A 22,635-nucleotide genomic window follows, 5' to 3' on the forward strand; every position below is an offset into this window, starting at 1 on the left:
CCTTCTCCATTCCAGTTGCCATGTATGATTTTTGTTTGTTTTTATATTAACATATATATTTTATATGTTAAGTGTGATCAGAATTTCTTCAATTCTTCTGGATGATTCATGTTACCTGTGTGGAAAATAAGTTTCTCTCAAATCATCAAAAGACACTGAAGCTTCACACCCATTATTCTAGCAGTGATTTTGCCAGGGTCCTAGGACTGTTATCACATCTTTTATTAGAAAAAGCGAATAGCACATGACAACAACAATACCAATGCCTTTTCCCTACCATTTTGCTTTGCCCAAGCTAGTCATCCATTTCCTGCAGCATTACAGCTGTCAGCAAGAAGAAGATAGAATCCTAAACAGGGAATTCTTTGCAAATTAGTATCATGAACTACAGCTATGTTCAGTTCTGACTTTTCTTCCAGTGGGATTCTTTTCTTTCTTTTCCTTCTTTCATTCTCTCTTCAGTTTTCAGCCTATTTACCTTTTTGCTCCCTGAATTTTTGGTCCAATATTTTCCTTTTCCATTGTTTCTTCTTTTTATCTTTTCCCCTAATTCGCTGTCTCGCTTTTTTCTTCTAGTCCCCTTTCCATTTTCTTTTTACCATTTTCTTGTTCTAATTTTTGAGTTTATTGTATTTTTATTTATTTACTTTATTGCATTTTTATGCTGCCCATCTTCCCTACAAGGTGACTTATTTTCCACCATCTCAAAGCTTTGGAGTTCCATTTTCACTAAGGAGGCAAATTGGGTTAATGTCTTTATTTGTCTGGCAATTTTCTGGAGAGCAAAACATCTCCCTCTGGTTTTCCTTTTATATACAGGTAGTCCTCGACTTACAACCATAATTGAGCCAAAAATTTCTGTTGTTAAGTGAGACATTTGTGAAGCGAGTTTTGCCCCATTTTATGATTTTTCTTACCACAGTTAAGTGAATCACTGCAGTTGCTACGATAGTAATATGATAGTTAAATGAATCTGGCTCCCCCATTGACTTTGCTTGTCAGAAGGTCGCAAAAAGGGATCACATGACCCTGGGACACAGCAATGCTCTTTTTTGTTTTTGTAAAAGTTTATTTATTTTTATATTTTACACAAACAAACAAACAATGCATTTTTTCTGAACAGAGTTTTGGCCAAGTCACAAATTTATACAATTTTTAGTTATCTCCAACACAATTTATATATTTCACTTTTTGCCATAATAATCTTTCTCTCTAATTTTTATTTTCTTTTCCTTGTTTCTTCTAATAACCAATATTACCATTCGCCCTAATCTCTAATCTTAATCAAATTTAATTTTCCCTTACTTTCTCCAAGTTAAAACCCTTAAATTCGAAATCAATCATTTTTCTAATAGTTAACCTTAACTCTAAATCATCCTATTCAAATATTTCCCCATTGCATCTTTTTCACAACATAATATAATTTCCGGTATTTCCCTAAATTCCATTATTCCAATCACAAATATTTTTCTTTGTCAACTTATCCAAATATTACAATCCAATATCTTACTAAAAGTAACTTAAATATATAACATTACAATCATTCATTTCTTTTCCACTGCTTTTTCAAATATATATGTAACCTCTTCTTATTAAGCGATAAACCAACCATCTCATATATTAAACTTATTTGTATTTATAAGTCTTACTTCAGTTTAAACAGAATTAATTTTCAGCTTAATTTCAAATGTTTTAGTTAGTTTCATTATTACAATTAATACAATTGGGACAAAGCAATGCTCATAAGGATGAACCAGTTGCCAAGCATCTAAATTTTGATCATATGATCATGGGGATGCTGCAAAGATCGTAAGTGTGAAAAATGGTCATAAGTTACATTTTTCAGTGCCCCTGTAAGTTTGAATGGTCATTAAATGAACTGTTGTAAGTCAAGGACTATCTATTTGGGAAACTAAAAAAAAAAAAAGGGAATTGCTACATAAGCCTCATTAGCTGGATATTATAATATCAAGTTTATGTTACAGTCCTAGGATTGCCAGTATTTTCAGTCTTTCATTTTCAGTGGGTATTGTACTTCATTCGTGACATCTAATACTGCTTTATTGTTTTAAAGACAGTTGATAACGTGATTGCATTATCCATAGAGGAGCCATTAAAAGAAACTTCAGATAAAACACAGGAGCAAACTTGTGAAGAAGCTTCTCCAAAAGCAGCAGAAGCAGAAATCATTCCAAAGCAGCCTTATTGTTTGCATAAAAAGACAAAATCAGACCCAAATATTTGTAGATGTGAGTTTTCATTATCTACATGAAATCTCTAAAAATAATAGATATTATTTTGGGAGTCGGTGTTGAATTTTGTGGCCACATAACTGTGCTAACAGACGCATGTCAATATATCTGTTCTTTCCTGAAAAGTAAAAAGATGAGTTTTGGATTGGATGCCAAATATTTAATACATTTCCTTCTGAAATTTGTTTTTGCTTTATAGAGTTAAGGTAAAGAATGTAAGAATGTATTCTAATGCTGTAAGATATAATTCGGATTGAATTCATTGGGATGTCCTTCTAAATAAAACATATCAAAGTAATGCCGTATATCATTACAATAATTGTTATATATAATAGATAGATAGATAGATAGATAGATAGATAGATAGATAGATAGATAGATAGACTGTATAACAAGTGTTCTGTCCCCCGTCCTCACACAGACAAATGCAATATCAAACACACCTGCCAATAATTTATTGTATAAACAGATCAGAATTCCTGGCAGACGAGAGTTCTGGCATCTAACTGTAAAACGCCTGCCCAGTCCAATTAGTACTCCCAAAAAACAGGAGAGGCCTTTTCCAGTCCGTTTCCAGAGCAACAAATTATCCACAAGAGTTTAGTCCAAAATATATCTGAGCCGAAGTGCAGGATTCACGAAGTGACTCTTTAGAGTTTAAACTTTTGTCCGTCACAAAGCCTGCCAAGCAATCACACCCCCTTTTATCCCTTGTGGGGCGTGGCTCAGTGACTCAGTTCAATCCCTGGCCCTCCCACACCTCTTCCTTTGCTGCGCACGCTTCTCCCTCTGACGCTGCCTGGGATCAAGCCATCATTATCACTCTCTATCAATGGGTGCTCTGAAATGCCTTCCTCCTGGCCCATCCCAGGCTGTTCCTCCTGGCCTTCGGATGGAACCTGAGGCATTGCCAGAGAGGAGGGTCCTGGAGACGGAGGCCTTGTCAGTTCCTCCCCCTCACCTTCTGAGTCCTCTTCCTCCATGAGGACAGGCTCAGGAGTCGGAGTCACAACAACAAGTGAACTGTGTTCCACTTGTTATATATGTTATACTGCAGCATTTCCCTCCCACTAAAGCAGTTTTGGCACTCCAAAATAGTCTTGAGAAAAGAAGAGGAAGATTTAAAATGCTGCTTAGTCAGAAAAAGAAATTTAAAAACCCTCCAAATCATTAGAATTGAAGCCCCTGTGTTTGTAGGGATTCGTGCTTCATAATTAAAAGCCCATAGCTAGAGCTTGCATGAACAGAAGCATTATCAGAATTGCCAATTTCAGAAACTTCCAGGATCCCTGGACTGGCTCCTTGTTTTTCTGAACTCCATTTAATCATTGACCTTGATATTGTTGCCTCCACATTATCGATGCTCCAATTCCTGCTCTCGTTCAATTCTGTTACTGGATTTCAGTTTGACTCTCATTAGTTTGAAGAACTAACCATTCATAAATAAAGGATTTCTACTGATACCATTTTAAGACTCAAAATTTCCTTTGCCTTTTTATTATGCATGACATATTCAAACATTTTTTAAATATTTCGCCTTCCAATATAAAAGATTATTTGGATTATTGCTGGCAGAATGGGGCATTTTCTACATTTGTCCTATCTATTTTTTCCCTTTTGGAAGGCAAACCTTATTATTCTTGCTATTAGGAAGCTGAGTCACTGTCGTGTCCCCTGTCTTCAGGCCATGAATTACAAACAAGAAATTACGATGACCAGCTGGATTTACAGACAAATTTGGCCTATGATAGCATGTGTACCAATGGATTGTAGTTCGAAAAGCAACAGAAAAATAACTAACAATAATTTCTTCTATGGACATTTTTTAAGATGTTGCTATTTCCATATACTTGATACCTGCAAATAAAATTATTGCATTAGTTTTCACATTTTATTTTTCTTTTTGGTTAGATACTTACATCTATGAAGGAAAGTTGGAAAAGGATCCTGGAAAAGACAGACTGCCTAGGAGAGAAACGGTATCATCTCACAATATAAAATTACTTTAAAACTTACTGGCTTTAATAGGAGAATAAAACATTTCTGTAACTGTCACTTTAATAAATAAGCATGCTTAATTTGAGTTGTTATTATTATTGTTAAACATTTTTCTGATATGATTTTTCAGTAACTTACTATGAATACTTATTTTCCCAAAGATAAGGAATAATAAATTAGATTTAGTATTTACTGGGAAACTCCTCAGAGTCAGGAAGAAGAGATCAGTGGTGGGTTCCTCCCGGTTCGGTCCGGTTCGGCCGAGCCGGTAGTGGTGACGATATGATGTCACCGAACCGGTTCTCCCCCCTGCCCTCCCACCCCCCCACGTTATTCTTACCTTTTATTTGGTCCCACCCCCAATCTATTGTTGCCTCCTGAGTCCCAGCTGATGACTAGAGGGAAAAAAACTGTTTAAACTCTTGCCGCGGGGCTTCAAAGGGCCATCCTACAGCTGATCAGTGTTAAAAGCAAACAAATGAGTCAGGTCATAAGTGCGAGGACCTTCCAGAATGACTCTGACCAGCTAGCCACACCCACCTAGTCACATGACCTCCAAGCCACACCCACAAAATAAGCCACGCCCACAGAACCGGTAGTAAAAAAATTTAGAACCCACCCCTGGAAGAGATGCACAATGTTTCTAAAGTAAAGACTCAAATAATTAGAAAACAGCAAAGCCTACATCAGGAATAAGGCAAGAGAAGAAAGAGAAGCATCAGAAAAAAAGTAAAACAAGAACAAAAGAGCTACATTTGATCCCTCTGATCATTTTCTTTTTAACTATAGAGCAATCAGCCTTCTCTCTCCTAATGCCATCAAGATGCACGGGGTTAAAACTCCCAAAGTTAATCATGGCATAGGTCAGGAGTGTCAAACTTGAGACCCGTGAGTCAGATCCGGCCTGTAGGCCCGTCCTGGAAACAGCAAAGGACTGGCTCATGGTGCCTATGCCAGCGAAAACAGAGCTGAGGAATGCCACACGCAGGTCTCCTGGGCTCCGTTTCCGGCCACAATGGCCTCCTGCAGCCCTCTGCCAGTGAAAACAGAGCTTGGGAAGGCTGTGTGCAGCCCTCCCAGGCTCCGTTTTCACTGGCAGAGGACTGCAGGAGGCCGTTGTGGCTGGAAACGGAGCCTCAATGAGTGATGTTGAGCTGGCCGCACCCACCCTGGCTACGCCCCCCCCAGGTCAAACAAAACCCTGATGTGGCCCTCAATGATATTGAGTTTGACACCCCTGGCATAGATCATGGTCTATTTTAATATAACTGGAGAACACTAAGTTGTGTATCATAACACATTTTTGTGTTCAGAAGCATCATGGTAATATTTTATGTAAATCATAACAGAATGTTTATGTCAACATAAATTAATTAGTCTTCAAAGGTCATGGTTAACATTAGTTTTTGTCCTAATTGGATTTCATTGTATTATTCTGTCCTTGCTATGCAGGAAAGGCTGCTTATATTTAAGTTGCTATTGCTTTGCAACTTCATAGAGACAAGAGAATTAAATTAAATTTAAAAAGTTGTGATTGTGTTAACTGGACAGGAAGTGAATTCTTGAAAGATAAATTAAGCTCCCCATGCCCCACCCCCTCAGTCTTAAGAGAAAATCTTCTAAACTAGTATCTTGATTTTTTTAAATATAAAATTCATAGTTATATATACGTGTGTGTGTGTTGTGTGTGTGTATTATATAGTATATACATAATGGATCAAAAGCTTGCCTCTAGGATCCATCACGCATGCAGACTACTTCATGCTGCACTTATGCTGTATCATATGCGTGCCTCTGTAGTACTGGATTTGGAGGTTCCTGTATTTCAGAACATTCTTATGAATAGGTTAAATTTACATGGACTAGGAACGTTAGTTGAGGTTAGGCTACAAAGTGAAGTTAGTATTCTTGGTCCTTAGCTAAGGCTTACCAGGCAGGGGTGAAATGCTACCAGTTCGGACCGGTACTCCCAAACCAGTAGTAAAAAATGCTACCGTTTCGGGTGAACCGGTATTTCCAACAATCAGCTGGCCGACGATCAGCTGTGACGCACGATTTATATTAGCTAGGATTTCCTGTTTTCTAGTTAATCTACATCGCATGGCACAGCGGATTCCCCCCCTCGCTGTTCTACTTACCTTTGCAGACTCGGAAGGCTTCAAAATGTTCCTTTTTTAGTGCTGCATGGGCGCGCCTCAGGTGCGCATGTGCGCGCTCAGTAGCAGACTCACAGAACCGGTAGCAGACTTCAGAGGATTTCACCGCTGTTACCAAGTTGCATGTATTCAATTTCTTTATTAGTATAACCCATGGAATTTAACATTCAGGATTCTTTTTTCTTTCTTTGCTGTATCATTATAAATCAATTAATACCACCAGGGAATTGGGCACAGTTGCGTATATATAGTAAAATAATTTCGATGTTCAATTATGTAAATAGATTATTGGCCACAGCACAAAAACAAATAAGGAATCTATGACTTATTTCATTTTGTAATGATTAGATTTTTGATCCTGGTTATTGTTTGAATGCGGTTAATTAATTAAATGTATTTGCTTCCTAGTATCCTAAGGAGAAGATGCTGTTTGAAGAAAAGATCACATACTCAAGCTTGACAGAAATACAGAAAGGAGTGAAGGTCTTTGAGCTTTATTTTTTCCCCCCCAATACTTATATTTTGACTTCTGGAGGATTTTGCTCTTAGAACATAGCCTAGTTCAAGCCTGAACAAAAATGATTGCTCCTGAGAATCCAGACCTGATGACTGAGTGCTGCATCATTTTCTAGCATTAGCAGCTCTTTTGTGTCTCAAAATAGATACCAACAATTAAGATTATGCTGCTCAGCGCACTTATGTCATGTAACCCAAATATGGCAGCAGAAATGCAAATTTCTAATATAATAATGGAATGATTTTTTTCTCTTCTTTTCCCCAAAGCCACTCTGGTTCTGTCATTATGTCATGATTTACATCTTTTGGGGCCAATTTTCTCAAAGGAAATTTTACAAAAATGTTGCCCCTGCTTATAGTATTTTAAAGGCACAAATGCTGCCATCTGCTGGTGACAAGTGTGTATTTTCTAATTATAACAATGGTTTTGTTGCTTGGCTTTTTAGAACTATTGTCATTAAGTTTCTATCTTGTACTTTTAATATCATTTATTTCTTCTTCTTTTTGTAATTTATATAGCAACCATTTCCCTAGATTATTTGTACATTCAATTTCTTTTAGATTATTTTTACTTCAACTTGTCTCATTAAAATAAAGAACTGCTGATGTAAACGTTCAATTTGTCGTGTAATAGTTTGCTTTTCTGGGAATTTTTTTTAACTTCTCTTTATAATGTTTCTTTTTATAACAATGTTTCATTCAGTCTCCAGCTAAAGAAACTAATTTTCTTTTTGTGCTCTTTTCTGATGTGGCTATGTTAATTGATATTTTATAGTTTTCTATAAACAGTAGTGCTATCTGGGTTGATGTTAAAATCCTTTATCTTACCAAGCTTGAATGAATAAGAAAAAAATTATATATTAATTTTCCATATCCAAATTTGATAAGGCTATGCTGTATTTAAAAAATAAGTATTATATGCCTATATGGAACACTGTCTCCTGTCTCTAGGGCATAGATGTACTTGTTGATAAGGGCAGATGCTTGAAATATATAATTATTCTATTATTTCTATAATTATATTATATGAAATGTTTAGAAACAAGAGCACAAGAAGCATAAGTCAAGGAAGCTAGGCAAAAGAGGAAAAGTTCGTCTCATGAAGAAGTCACTGAACCATAGAAAACCTTTTTCTGCAACAATGGTAATTATTTTTCTATAAATAAATCTGGATTTTTATAAGGGAAATGCTTTTTGACATTATTGTTCTTTTTGCTCTTCTAACTGACCAATTGCTGATCACCCTTGTTTACTATCCACTGATCTCCCCTTATTCCTCTTTTCCATCTCCTTCATTGTTTGTCTACCACAAATTCTCTACAAGGTTTTTAAAAAGCTAACCAAGTGATTAAGTGAATGTTGAAATGTGTGCATTGCATTTGGAGGCCACAAAGAATATTTCAGTAATGTATGGAATTTTGTTCACAGAAAAAAACGTGCCAAACAAATCAACTTTAAGGTATTTCTAAGTGGGACTCAGCCAAATTGCGGATCAGATGCATTCCATGCTACTTATTTATTTAGAATTCACATTTTTAAATTTGCCAATATTTTTTTGACAGCTCTGAGCTTCCCATTCTCAATTTAGATGTCTAGGACAGGGTCTGCTATTATGTTGAAAGCAAAAAACAATGCCTCCTCTATTTTAAAATTAATCTAGCCCTTCTGTTCCATTAGATATACAGGAAAATGCATGAGGAAATAAATAGGACTTCAATAGTCCCTTCCCTTCCCTTCCCTTCCCTTCCCTTCCCTTCCCTTCCCTTCCCTCCCTCCCTCCCTCCCTCCCTCCCTCCCTCCTTCCTTCCTTCCTTCCTTCCTTCCTTCCTTCCTTCCTTCCTTCCCACCCACTCAATAAACAACTGAAAGCAGGGGTGTCAAAATGGTGGCCTGTGGGCCAGATGCATCATGCACAGGCCATGCTTACCCCAGCTCTGCAAATCGGGAAAATGTTGCAAAACGTCACGTGATGGCAATGTGATGTGGTGAATTTGACACCCGTGATTGAGAGTCTTTCTTAAAAAGAAGTATGAACATCAAAACAGAAAACTAACACATCAATAAAAACATTGCACCAGGGTCAAAGAAATGCCAAATACACACCATATTTTTACATATGGGCAGTGGTGGGATTCAAATAATTTAACAACCAGTTCTCCCAGGGTCAGGTTGGCTGTTGTGGGAGGCGTGGCCCATCCCTGTCCTCCAGCTCCACCGCACATGTGAGACTAGCCTCCCGTGATGGCCAACTTGACCCTGGGCAAATCGGTTGTTAAATTACACCCTCCCCCCAGCTATCAAACTGGATCCTGGGTTGCAATGGAGAAACGGGCAACGGAGTGGCTGGCACGAGGGAAGGAGGAGGAGCAATGAGAAGAAAGAGGGAAAGTGGCAGTGGTGAAATCTTCCCCGATTTGCCACCAGTTTGCTGCCCGCGCTGCGCGCCAAATGCAATGCACACCAAACGCATCCTGTTTGTGCATGTGCAGTGCGCATCAAACACACGCACACACATGCATAGTGTGCACCAAACTCACATTTCACATGGAAAAAGGAGGCTTGGGAAGGTAAATAGAATAGTGAGGGGGGGAACAGCTGTGTCACACGATTTAAATTCACTAGAAAGCAGGATCTCCTGCTTTCTAGCAATTTTAAATTGTGCAGCACAGCTGATCGTCGGAAATACCAGTTCGGAGGAACTAGTAGATTTTTTTTTACTACCGGTTCACCCAAACCGGTAGTTTTTATCACTACCAGTTTGCCCAAACCAGTGCAAACTGGTAGCATTTCATCGCTGGAAAGCAGCCCTCTCCTTCTCTCACGCTACCCACTCGGTTGCCCATTTCCATTGCACCGCAGTGCCCAGGATCCACTTTGATAGTGGGGGGTGGGTAATTTAACAACTGGTTCACTCAAACGGGTGAGAACCAGCTGAATCCCATCACTGCACATGGGAGACCCTCTAATTTAAAAGGGAAGATTGTTCTGCACAATGGACATCACAAAAGAGAATGCCATCTGACTGAAGCCCAGATAAATAAGTATCAATACAGTAGATCACCGCACTGCAGGTAAAGCATTCTTAATAGAACACAATAACCTGAAATGCCTGGATGGGAAGAAGTTTCTGAACTACTTAAAGCTTCATATGGGTAGTCCTTGACTTAGAACCACAGTTGGGACCAAGATTTCCATTGCTAAGTAAAGTGGTTATTAATTAAGTTGCACCCAATTTTACAATCTTCTTTGCTGTGGTTGTTAAGCAAATCATTGCAGTTGTTAAGTGAACCATGCCGTTGTTAAGCAAAGCTGGCTTCCCCCATTAACTTTGTCAGACCAGCAATATCACTTAAGCTTATATACCGCTTCACAGTGCTTTACAGCCCTCTCTAAGCGGTTTACAGAGTCAGCATATTGCCCCCAACAATCTGGGCCCTCATTTTACTGACCTCAGAAGGATGGAAGGCTGAGTCAACCTTGAGCCGTTGAGAATCCAACTGCCGCACTGCTGGCCACCAAATTAGCCTGCCCTACTGCATTCTAACCACTACTCCACCACAAATCTGGTTTGGAAGGTTGCAAATGGCAATCACATGACCCTGGGATGCTGCCAGCATTGTAAATATATGCTGGTTGCCAAGTGCCCAACTTTTGATCACATGACCATGTAGATATTTGACAGTTGAAAGTGCAAAGTTTGGTTATGAGTCACTCTTTTCAATGTCATTGTAGTGACGAACAATTACTAAATAAATGATTGTAAGTCAAGGGCTATCTGTAAATCTGCTGTAACATCTTAAACGAAGCTGCACATTTCTCCTGGCCTTAAGGGCATCCCCAATAAAACAAAATCCAGCCTTGAAGTTACCAAAGAAGATGACATCTTCCATACCAGGCGGACCTGATAACAGTTATTATTACCAATAGCCGTTGTGTTCTATCTGCATTGTAGCTCTCCGTGTAGAGTTGAAGACGATTGATTGCTTGCCTGGTATGTGCCTACCACGTGTATGTCTGTATATAGAAGACTTGTATATAAACCACTCTTTGTAATGACAAAACCTCTGTGTCCTGTATTTTGCTCCTGGGTTGTCTCAAAATTGTAGTCACGCTGTAAACACTCTGACATATTCATTATTGCTAAAGTGTCTCTGCTTGTAGAATCAAATGATAAGAAATTACTCCTGCACAAAATCTATAAAAGTTGCCATCCCATGATGCTGGTTGAATCTAGATACTGAGTCTTGAGCCCAGATAAACCGAATCCAGATATTTCTCTCTTGGGGTTGGGCTACTACTATGATCTCAAGTCTCCTCTTCCTACGGAGAGAATGGATAAGGGAATTGCAACCAAACAAACTCCAGAAAGCCCTTTTTCTAGAAATGACTGCATAATTGTTTCTTTTGTGGCAATTGACACCACACGACCACAACAATAAAGCATTAAACTATTACTTAAAATTTATTCCTAATTCTTCTCTTTCACACTCCTACCCACACAGTAATTTAATACAAGGAGTGTTCAGGAGATGGTGGGGAACAAATAACTATTTCACCTGTAGTGTCCATTTTGCTACGTTTGTTAAAGAAAAATAAACACCAATTTCTGTTGCTTCCAGGGTTCTGGAAGATCAAGAGACATCACTTGTAACATACGGCCTCGGTCAGCACACTCTGCAACTTACATTGGTAAGATCAGGTATTCCGAAACTAAATCAAATTTGTTTCTGTCAGGTCCAAGTCCAAAGATGACACAGTAAGATCTAATTGAGTCCAATCCTTTCTTTTCTTACACCAAATCATCCACAGTAATGGATAGAATCTTGCTTGTGCAGTCTCTTAATTTTGGCTGTTTTGTGTTGCCATCCCATCTCCCCGCCCCCACTTCTCCAGGTGCACATTCCATCACAGTTTTGTACAGAAAAAATGAAACAAAAAAGGGTGTAACAAATATTTTTCAAAATCAAAGTCACATTAATTTTAACAGCTATTGAATTAAGAATATATTTGAGGGATGTTAATTGTTTCATTCTATGCATTGTGAATTACAGTATAATTCTTATGCATAATATCATGGTTTCTTAAAGATATGCTAAATGGTATAGAATTGTTTCCTTCGTCCCATTGTCTGACTCAGAGGTAAATTTGTACAGTTAAGCACTGGAACCAAAAGAGGACCAAAAATAAGCAATATTTAGTAGCAAGAGGCTCAGGTATTTCATGATCCAAGATAAACTTCTTAATCCAATTGGTGGATCACAGTAGCTTGCATTTAACCTAACTTCAGTAAAGAAGTTCAGCTGATGGATCAGGAAGGCTGGCTGCTTATACATTCAATATATGCTTTCCCACACTTTACATTATCCATTGTGGAGCAACCAGAGCATCGGTTGACTAGGATTTAGGAAATTGATTTTTGGCAGCAGCAAAAATGATTAATCTTAAAAAACTGTGCTCCTTAAAGATTCCCTGGCACAGTTTTGCCCTGATGCCCATCTCTCATTGAGAGAAAGTTTAGTGGAAGATCTATGAGTGCCATTGCTTGGCATAATACTAAATATCACTTTAAGTTCAAATGCCGAATGGTACACGCTGCTCCAGAAATCCAGGCATCCGGAGAAAATCTGTGAAAAATCACTGATCTAATGGAAACTTTCTTCAGGGCAAGATGCTTTAAGTCTGTTAATTCCTCTGTACTGAAACACTATAAAATATTTTTGACAGGGAAAGAGGAGCTATAGTGGATAAATATTCAATGGGGTTGGAGATGGTGATGAAGGGAGTAGAAGGCAGGCGTGAAATGTAAAATTTGTTACTACCGGTTCTGTGGGCATGGCTTGGGGGAGGGGTGTAATGTGACGGTGGGCGTGGCCAACTTTTTTTTTTAACTTTTCAAAGCATTTTTTCTAATGCTTTGAAAAGCCTCTGCCGATCAGGCAACTCAGCTGGGATCGTCAGAGACTTTTCAAAGCATTTTTTTTACCACCTCTTCGGCCAATAGGTTGCAGAAAAAATGCTTTGAAAAGCCTCTGATGATCCCAGCTGAGCCGCGTGATCATCAGAGGCTTTTTTTTTTTTTTTACTTTTAAAAGCATTTTTTCGTCGGAAGAGGTTGTAGAAAAAATGCTTTTAAAAGTAAAAAAAAAAAAAAAAGCCTCTGATGATCGTGCGGCTCAGCTGGGCATGGGTGGGGGGGTGGGCGCAGGGATTTTTGCTACTGGTTCTCCGAACCACCTGCCGCCATTGCTACCAGATCGGGCAATCCGGTCCAAACCGGGAGCATTTCACCCCTGGTAGAAGGGTAACAGTAGTTAAGCCATGCAAGGTAGCAATCACCAGATAAAAACTGGCCTCTCTGAGAAAATACTTTCATTGCAGTTACCTTAAACAGCCAGAGTGTGGAGTACAAACTGCACAAACTGTTTTGGAAATGGGAAGTTAGTTCTTACATATTAGCTACCATTATGTGAAATGGTCCTTCTCTCTCAAACAGAAACATGATTGTCTGGAAAAGGTAGCTATATTTTCTTGCTGAATGAATCTGTAGTGAAAAGATTCTATAAACATCCTCAGAGTGAATTTTCTAATCTGCCTTTCTTAAGGCAATGTTAAGGCCTCTATGATCTAATAGAATAGATTCTTCTTTGGAAGAAAGTCCTAATTCTCATGATGTAGGCCACATCTAAAATTAGATTTTTACCAGTTGTAGCACTAAATGGTAGTTGCTTTAAAATCACCATCGCCAAGCAGTTTATATAACACAATTGCCTAATCCAGTAGCACCCTTATAATTGGCTACTAAAACAAAATTAACCATAGGACTTTTCTGTAACATTTGCGCACTGAGATTCCACAGTCAGTATTCCTTTATCACTGTTGTAGAGACTCATATCCTAAATATGGTAAGAATGTTATATATTAAAAGAAATGAGAAACAAGGAAATATGATTCTGATAAAAGCAGAAAGAAAGAACAATGCAACATTGATTTTGTTCTATTTAAAGCATTAATGTTACCTCTTTCCTGTTGGGAGTTAAAGGCAGCTAAGAACAGAAATGGTAATTTTTCTAAAAAGTCCTTGCAATTAAAAGGAACATTAAAAATCAAAATACAAAACTAATCAGTAGGAAATTACTAAAAGGATTAAAGCATACTCTTGACTGATTATAGTAGCATGTTAAAATTACTTGTTGAATAACTTGCTATAAAGAAAGTCTTCAACTTCATTTAGAAGATCTTTCATAAAATGGACATTCTAAAGGTGGTGTGTCCAGATTCTAAGTGCCAATGCTTTCTCTAGTACTAGCTGAGATTTTCTTCAGGTTGGTGGATATAATGTATGAAAAACTTCGGTATTCACACTTAACAAGTAGGTACCCAGGAGGTATTTATGATTAACTATCACACTGACACACATTCAGTGACATTGTTTGTACTATTGTGATGTAATATAATGTGTCTCATATTTATAAAATATTAAAATCTTTTAAACCTCCAGTTTGTCAGAAACATCTACAGGTAAAGCAATTGAAGTGTACTAAAATTGAAGTAAGGGGGGTTTTTTTCCCAAAAAAATTGAGGCTACATTTTTATTAGATTAATTACCATTTTCTGAAGGTTGGTGATTTATTTAGCACTTTGTGAACCCACTCTTTCAGAACTTATTATAGAATAACTCATTGGAGCTGACCGCATCTCTGTTAAACTGATGGCATTCTCTGTGATTAACATAAGGTGGAATAGTTTAAACTGTGCTGTGGGCAGCCCATTTACTTGCTATACTAATAATTAAATATAAAAGTTTTCTATCAACCAAATCAAAATTAGTTATACTATTGGCTTGGGCTTCTATAAGTAAAACGCCAAGGAGTTATGCAGGATCTCATATTGCTATCCTTTTATTGTAAATATTTCTAAATAGTAAAGTTATTTTATTAAGGTAAAGTACAAAAGATTATATAATTATATAAACCTGGCTAGAAAGAATATGCATATATATATATATATAGTGAAATCAGTGGAAAATGCAGGATTTCATTCTACCACGGGGACTTTTTATTATCTTATAAAAAAAACACTACTAAATAAATATTGCTTAAGTTACCTTAAGTTGCTTAAGTTACCTCATTTTGTTATCAACTCAAACTAGTCAGGAAATATAGCCAGATATGTTAAAACTTCTCACTATGTGTGTATTTTGCACACTACAAATTCAGTTCTTCAAGAGATATGCTAATATGTCTGAATAATATAGAAATGTCAACAGTAATGCTCAACTAGCTTTTAAAAATCTTTATTATGTTTTATCCTTATTTTGCCAACAGGACTGGACTAGCCTTCCTGCACTTTATAAAGATGTCAAATTCAACTTCTTTTGAGAGATTTTTAAATTATTATTTTGTTCTGGTGTTGTAAAAATATGACTTTGCAGATGTCTACATTCCATTATATATTCTGCTCTAGAGATATTTCTATAATATTATTCTATAAGTAAGAACCCCAAATGGGAAGATAAATTAGCAGAAGAGGAATGTGAGTCTATACCGGTATTTCTCATTTTTATAACAAGTATTGTCCTGCTTAAAAGAATAGAATAAGAAAAGCTTATAACAACAGAAAGGAAGGATGTAGTGCCATGATGGCAAACCTATGGCACGCGTGCCAGAGGTGGCATTCAGAACCCTCTCTGATGGCACGCGAGCCATCACCCCAGTTCAGCTCCGTCATGCATATGTGCATGCCTCCGGCTGGCCAGCTGGCCTTCAGATCTCTGCCATGCATGCATGGGGGCTGTGCACGAATGCGGAGGGAGGGCAACATGTGGGAGGTACGTGCGCATGCATGGGGGGGCAGGTGCATGCATGAGCTGCATGTGCATGCACAGGGGCAGGGTGCGTGCAGGGGGCCCTGCACATGTGCGGGGGGCCACATGCACAGGGGTTGTGCACACATTGCATTTGGGGAGTTCGGGTGCACATGCACATATTTGCCCGTGCGCGCTTTGCGCACTCAGTCCAGAAAAGGTTAGTCATCACTGATGTAGTGGAATTGATTGGTAATCATGCTTCTGTTGTTATTAGCTAGGGAGGTTTAAAAATATTGACTTGCCTAGGATTAACCTAAATTATTAGTGTCAAGGCCAAACTACAGCCATAGTTTTTATTTTAGCCAATTTTAGACTTGAGGTAAGGCAGAGTCCCTGAAATTAGTGGCTTCAGCTAGACTCTGAATGCAGATGACAAATGGCCTTGCTCTTTTGATCTATTTTGATCCAAAGACCAGGCTTCTAGTACTTTGAACAGTACTGATTGATCTAGAAGCTTCCCCTGCGGTTTGCCATAGGAATGGTGTTAAAAATCCTATCTAAAGAAAACTCTAGAGCACAGGTGTCAAACTCGCAACATCACGCTGCTATCATGTGACGTTTCATGATATTTTCCCCCTTTGTGGAGCTGGAGTGGGGATGGCCTGCTTGTGACTCATCTGGCCCATAGGCCGCCAGTTTGCCATCCCTGTAGAGCATAGACAAGAGGCATGCATAGTTCATATTAGCTCACTGGTTCACTGGACCTGTAATCTGAATTTTCTAGTTTAAGTCTTGCACATCATAAGGTTCTTTTCATGTTGGGCGTCTAGTTTTTCAATATCCATGGAATGGAATATTGTATGGCATCTTCTAGGTTTATTATGAAAGGACAGAAAATGAAGAATTTTACCATGCTGGAAGCATTTGGATTCTCACTGGATGTACCCATCTCTATACAATAAAAACGAGAGTGGTTGAGCAAAAGAAGAGAGTACTCTAACTTAATCCCCACAGGTTTCTGAACACATGGCTGCATTTGTGTATGGCTAAAGATAAGTCTGATAAGGATATTCAGGTGTAGCCAAGTGACTAAAGCTACAAAGATCAAAATGGTGCAAACAGTGGTATTCCCTGTGACACTCTATGGAAGCAAAAATTGGAATTCAAAAAAGCAACACCAGAAGATTACTGACACTGGTGAACTTTGGTGTTGGAGGGGTTGCCTGACAATACCATGAATAGGCAAGAATAGCAAACAAATGAATAATCACACAAAGCAACCTAAATTGGTCCCTAAGAGTTGACACAACCTGGCATATAATAAAAGATGGGTCAATTTTAGGATTGGTTATCTAAGATCCAGTGAATTCAATACACTTTAATCTAGTCATGACTAATCTGTATTCCATTTTGTTTTATTATACATATATTTGACAATACTGTGGACTGAATAACCCTTAACAAATGTAGGAAGCACTCTAAAATATCTCACTAATAAGCCTGCAAGTTTCTTGAGATCTAATCTAAAGCTTGTTTCTTGAGATCTCTTATCTACATAACCACACTGCACCTTAACCTGATTCTTATGCCATGTTGATGCTACCTGGTTTTTAAACTTGGTTTAAGAAACTTCAATGAAGATTGAGGTGCTTCAGAAGATATTCAGTCTGGGCTGACAGTACAAACTCTCCTGGAAGTTTCCCCCACAGCTGTGGCTCCTAAATTACCATGCCAGAAGAGCAGTTGTCAATCACTTTCTGTTGTATGGGTTGTGCTGACAGGATATACCCGTGTTTCCCCAAAAATAAGACCCTCTGTTATATTTTTTTGCCACCAGGTCTTATTTTCGGGTGGGAATGTATCCACTGAGTCACTTACATGCATCACCCCGGCCTCCTTTTCGCTGCCAGAGGCCTTCAAGAACTTCTTCTGTGGCCGGCAAGGCTTTCTTGATAACAGAGCTCTGGATCAATCCGGAGCTCTGTTATCAGCTGCAAAGGCCTTTAGGAAAGCCTTGCAGGCCTTGCCGGCTGCAGAAGAAATTAGCCGGCAAGGCAAGTGTTTGGGTGTGCGAGGCCTGGCTGCAACTGTCTGAAGGTAAGTAGTATGGCAGCTCCACCACCACCCCGCATCCCCACCCTAGCTTAATTTTTACCCATGCACCCTGGAGTGGGCGGGGTCTTAATTAGGGCTTGTTTTGTGGGCTAGAGCTTATATTGGGCAGATATGTAAAAATCAAGCTAGGACTTACTTTCGGGGTAGATCGTATTTTTGGGGAAACACGGTATATATGTTCTTACATCAGGGGTGAAATCCAGCAGGTTCTGACAAGTTCTGGAGAACCGGTAGCAGAAATTTTGAGTAGTTCGGAGAACCGGCAAATACCACCTCTGGCTCGGCCCAGAGTGGGTGGGAATGGGGATTTTGCAATATCCTTCCCCTGCCATGCCCACCAAGCCACACCACGCCCACCAAACCATGCCCACAGGAACCGGTAGTAAAAAATTTGGATTTCACCAAATTTTACATGTCTTACATGTGTGTGTATGTATTAATGTATGTCTCCAGATAGATATAAAAATATATGCCTAAAAAATTCTAATACAAACTTAAAAGTAAAAATTGTCATATAGGAAAGCACAACAAATTATCACCTTTAAAATAAAACTTCTTTTCTTGAATGTTCCCAGCTTTGCCTCAATGTGCTCTGCAGTTTCTGTTAAAGATACTAGGTTTTTTTAGCATAAACATTATTAAGGATTAAACAGATAAGACAAATACAAACACCTAATACAGTTAGTCTTCAATTTACAACAACAATTCGGACCAGAATGTCAATTGCTAAGCAAGGTAGTTGTTAAGTTAATCATGCCCAATTTTATGGACTTTTTTTTGCCATAGGTGTTAAGTGAATTAGTGCAGCTGTTACGTGAATCACCAGTCATTAAACGAATCCAGCTTCCCCCATTAACTTGTTGGAAAGCAACTGAGAAGGTCACAAATGGTAATCACATGACCCTAGGATGCTACAATTCTCAAAAATGAATGCTGGTGGCCAAAGCGCCCTAATTTTGTCATCTGACTGGGGATACTGCAACAGTCATAAGCATGAGGAATGGTTGTAAGTCAGTTTTTTTCAGTGCCATTTCAGTGCCACTGTAACTTTGAGTGGTTACTAAATGAATGGTTGTAAATTGAGGACTACCGATCCAAAAATACATAAAAGAAGAAAATATTTAGAAATTTCAGAACAGATACAATCCCACCCCAAAATACTGTACTATACTACTATACTATATTACTATATAGAATATACTCTGTGTGTGTATGTGTGTGTGTGAGTGTGTGTGTGTGTGTGTGTGTGTGTGTGTGTGTGTATATATATATATATATATATATATATATATATATATATATATATATATTTTCTCAGGTTTTCGCGGGTGTTTGTATGTAGGTCTTTGGTTATTCGGGTCTTCTCCCACGTAAAATTGGAAGTGTCTTGGCGACGTTTCGACGAAGTCTCATTCGTCATCTTCAGGCTGGTGTTCTCGGCTTCGTGCTTCCAGGAGCAATGTGAGATCGCAGCTGTCTCTTCCTTTTAACTCCTAGCAGTTAAAAGGAAGAAACAGCTGCGATCTCACATTGCTCCTGGAAGCACAAAACCGAGAACACCAGCCGAGAACACCAGCCTGAAGATGACGAATGAGACTTCGTCGAAACGTCGCCAAGACACTTCCAATTTTACGTGGGAGAAGACCCGAATAACCAAAGACCTACATATATATATATATATATATATATATATATATATATATATATATATATATATATATATATATATATATATACACACACACACACACACACACACACACACACACACACACACATATATATATTTGTGTGTGTGTGTATACCGGTTCTGTGGGCGTGGTTTGGTGGGGGGGTTAATGTGACTGAGTGGGCGTGGCCAACTTTCTTCTTTTTTTTACTTTTAAAAGCATTTTTTCAACAACCTTAAGAGGTTGCAGAAAAAAATACTTTTAAAAGCCTCTGACAATCCCAGATGAGCCATACGATCACCAGAGGCTTTTTTTTTTAACTTTTAAAAGCATTTTTTTGGCCAAAGAGGTTGTAGAAACAACCTCTTTGTTGTTTCTACAAAACATGGGGGGGGAGGCATGCAGGGATTTTTGCTACTGGTTCTCCAAACCACCCACTGCCATCGCTACTGGATCTGGCGATCCAGTCCGAACCGGGAGCATTTCACCCCTGGTATACAGTATATAGAATTTTTTATACCTCACTTCATTTTCTATATACCCATCTCTAAATCTTCAGTTAAAGGTCTTTCTCAATAGTATAATAGTTATAACTTTTACCTGAGAGGCAGAACTTCACTAGTTTGAAATCTCTTTGCTTGTGTTTTTTTTTGGGGGTTCCTTTTTATTGTTTGTTATTTTTCTTTTCCTGAGCTATGTATTTTACTCCTTTTTTTAAAAAAAAAATCAGACTTGTGACTTCATCCTTGAAAAGCAATGAAAGGATGTAAGGTGGACCATTTTTTAAAGTAAAAAATGACTAAAATGCATTATGCAAGGGAAAAAATTTTTTTTAAATGTCTGCTGTGGTTCAGACTGGAAATGTTATGCATCTCAAGCATCATGAGTATGGTTGTAGAAAAAAACCCTGTGACTGAAGCTGCAGCAGACCTTATTGGGGTCAAGGATGGCAAGTGAGGAGGAGACATTTTTATTCAAACAGCTAACGTGTAGTGCACTAGATAGTCCAGAAAACAAATTTTTCCATTGAAACAGGAAAGCATAGGCAAGATGGGTGAATAGGAGACAATACTGTCTATTTCTGTCTTCCAGAAAGAGTTTGTGGCCCACAATTATGATGGGGCAACCTGACACTGCAGGTACACTCTGGGTTTGCATTCAACCTAAGGAAACTTCAGATGCATAATAAATAAATTCCTAAGCAGAATGTTCAGATAGATAGCATGAAATTTCAATTTAGGACTAACAAATAAACATAATATTACATTCTAATATTTGTTTGTTTTTTTGTATTAGGACAAAAAATATTCCCTGCCCTTGGACCTCAGGTATGACATACTTAGCATGAATGTAACATTTAAAAGAAATTGATGTCATATTCAAATATTTGTGTATTGGATGTTATACTTTGAAACATTGGGACATTTGGGAGAAGGTTAACAATGCTTGGATACTGGTGATCTTTGAGCAAGTTTTCTTTTTACAATGACTAATCTAGGTAAAATTGTCAATATTTTAACAGAAGAGCTGGCATTTGTGACTGGCTTTTTATGTTTGACAGTTTGTCCTGTTTGCACTGATCAGAAATATAGTTTGTATAGTCTGTTTCTCATTGACCTACCAGCTTGGTCCATTGTTGTTGTTGTTTTTCATTTTAGATTGTTCCTAACTTAAGCATTCATGTTCCACTGGTAGTAAATTATTCCAGTAGTGATTGCTAAAATAGAGAATTCATTCTCTAAAATTATTGGAAATGTAATAATCAGGTCAGATCATTTTTTTTTTCTTAATGAAATGACAATATTTTAAAGCCCAACAGTTTCAGAAAATTATCTATAAAAGAATGACACACATTTTAAATGTTGAACGCTACATATTCTATAAAGTATACCAAGCTGGCTTTGTATAGGTTTACAGCTGCTAAGGTACTTCGTGCTTTTCACTAGTAATTAGATATAACGAGTCCTGTAAAATATGGTAAATTACACGGTGGGAATGTTCAATGTCAAAAATAACCTTGTGTTTTAAAAATAAATTGGATAAAGAATTCAGTGTGATTTGGAAACCAGTCCTGAATTATAATTCCACGTGGGTTTGTACTGCATCCAAAATTCAGTTCTTCTTTCTTAAGCTTTTGACAGGTATGTTTCTTTCTGATTTGTGAAGTATAGATTTTTGATTAGGCAAAATTCATTACAATCTTTCATTTTGCTTATAATTTAGACAATATGATTATTGCATATTATTTTGATTACTCTGAAGTTTTAAATGGGCATCCTGTATATTTCAGTATATAGAATAAAACCAGTCTTGCTTTGACATTTTTATTTTATCCTTCTAGACCTCTTTCTTAATTACTTTCTGCTTTTCCTGTTTTCCTGTTTGTTCTTCATTATGTTTTAAAATATTTAATAACATTTTAAAAAGATAATAAAATCTCTTCAGAAAATAACTGACATATCTATATATTTATATTCTAAACCTTAACTCAGATTTCATTTAGTATTTTTCTCTGCTTTAGGCATATTCACCTACTGAAAAAAGGTTTGTATAACGGAAAGAAAATATTGGGATATTGCAAATAATGTAAATAGATGAAATAGTAGGTGATCAAATCTCTTACTTCCTCAAACTTTGCTGTTTCTGGAAAAGTCTTTGGGGAGATATTCATTGGAAGCCTCTTATTTGTGTTTATTCCTATTGAAAAATGAATTAAAAGGACCGCCTACTACCACAAGCAGCCTCCCACCGGCCGGTACGCTCTCATAGAGAGGGGCTCCTCCAGGTGCCGTCAACTAAGCAATGTCGACTGGCGGCCCCAGGGGAAGGGCCTTCTCTGTGGGGGCACCCACTATCTGGAACGAGCTCCCCCCAGAGATACGGAGGATCCCGGATCTGCACACTTTCCTCCGTGCTCTTAAGACTCTCCTATTCCAGCAAGCCGGCCTGGCCTAATTTTCTCCCCTGTTTTAAAATTCTTTTAAATCGAAATTTTAATCTGTTTTAAATTATTGGGATTTTTAATTGTCTCGGGCTAAATTATTTAATCTGGTTTTAATTATGTCTTTTAACTTTTGTATCTATGTATTTTATTTTGTGCCTGTTCACCGCCCTGAGTCCTG

General features: G+C 37.9%; 1 protein-coding gene and 1 long non-coding RNA gene across 3 annotated transcripts in view; one reads left to right on the plus strand and one right to left on the minus strand.

Moving 5' to 3' along the window:
* LOC117673867 (uncharacterized) overlaps positions 1-22,635 on the plus strand; it is a 68,341-nt gene that overhangs the window by 34,104 nt on the left and 11,602 nt on the right. Inside the window, exons 17-23 of one of the 2 annotated variants that reach the window (XM_034431534.3) lie at positions 2,075-2,249; positions 4,164-4,231; positions 6,815-6,889; positions 7,962-8,066; positions 11,542-11,611; positions 20,810-20,841; positions 22,035-22,057. In XM_034431534.3, the coding sequence (XP_034287425.2) occupies positions 2,075-2,249; positions 4,164-4,231; positions 6,815-6,889; positions 7,962-8,066; positions 11,542-11,611; positions 20,810-20,841; positions 22,035-22,057 (548 nt within the window). The remainder of the gene's footprint in view (positions 1-2,074; positions 2,250-4,163; positions 4,232-6,814; positions 6,890-7,961; positions 8,067-11,541; positions 11,612-20,809; positions 20,842-22,034; positions 22,058-22,635) is intronic. The other variant, XR_015732670.1, reaches the window with a different exon arrangement.
* On the minus strand, positions 691-14,018 carry LOC117673869 (uncharacterized). Its single transcript, XR_015732671.1, has 3 exons — positions 13,939-14,018; positions 4,172-4,217; positions 691-729 (listed from the first exon to the last, which is right to left on the minus strand). It is a non-coding gene; the product is annotated as an uncharacterized LOC117673869 (long non-coding RNA).

Source organism: Pantherophis guttatus, chromosome 2 (assembly GCF_059756535.1).
Source record: "Pantherophis guttatus breed Tessera chromosome 2, ASM5975653v1, whole genome shotgun sequence".
NCBI classification, from domain to species: Eukaryota; Metazoa; Chordata; class Lepidosauria; order Squamata; family Colubridae; genus Pantherophis; species Pantherophis guttatus.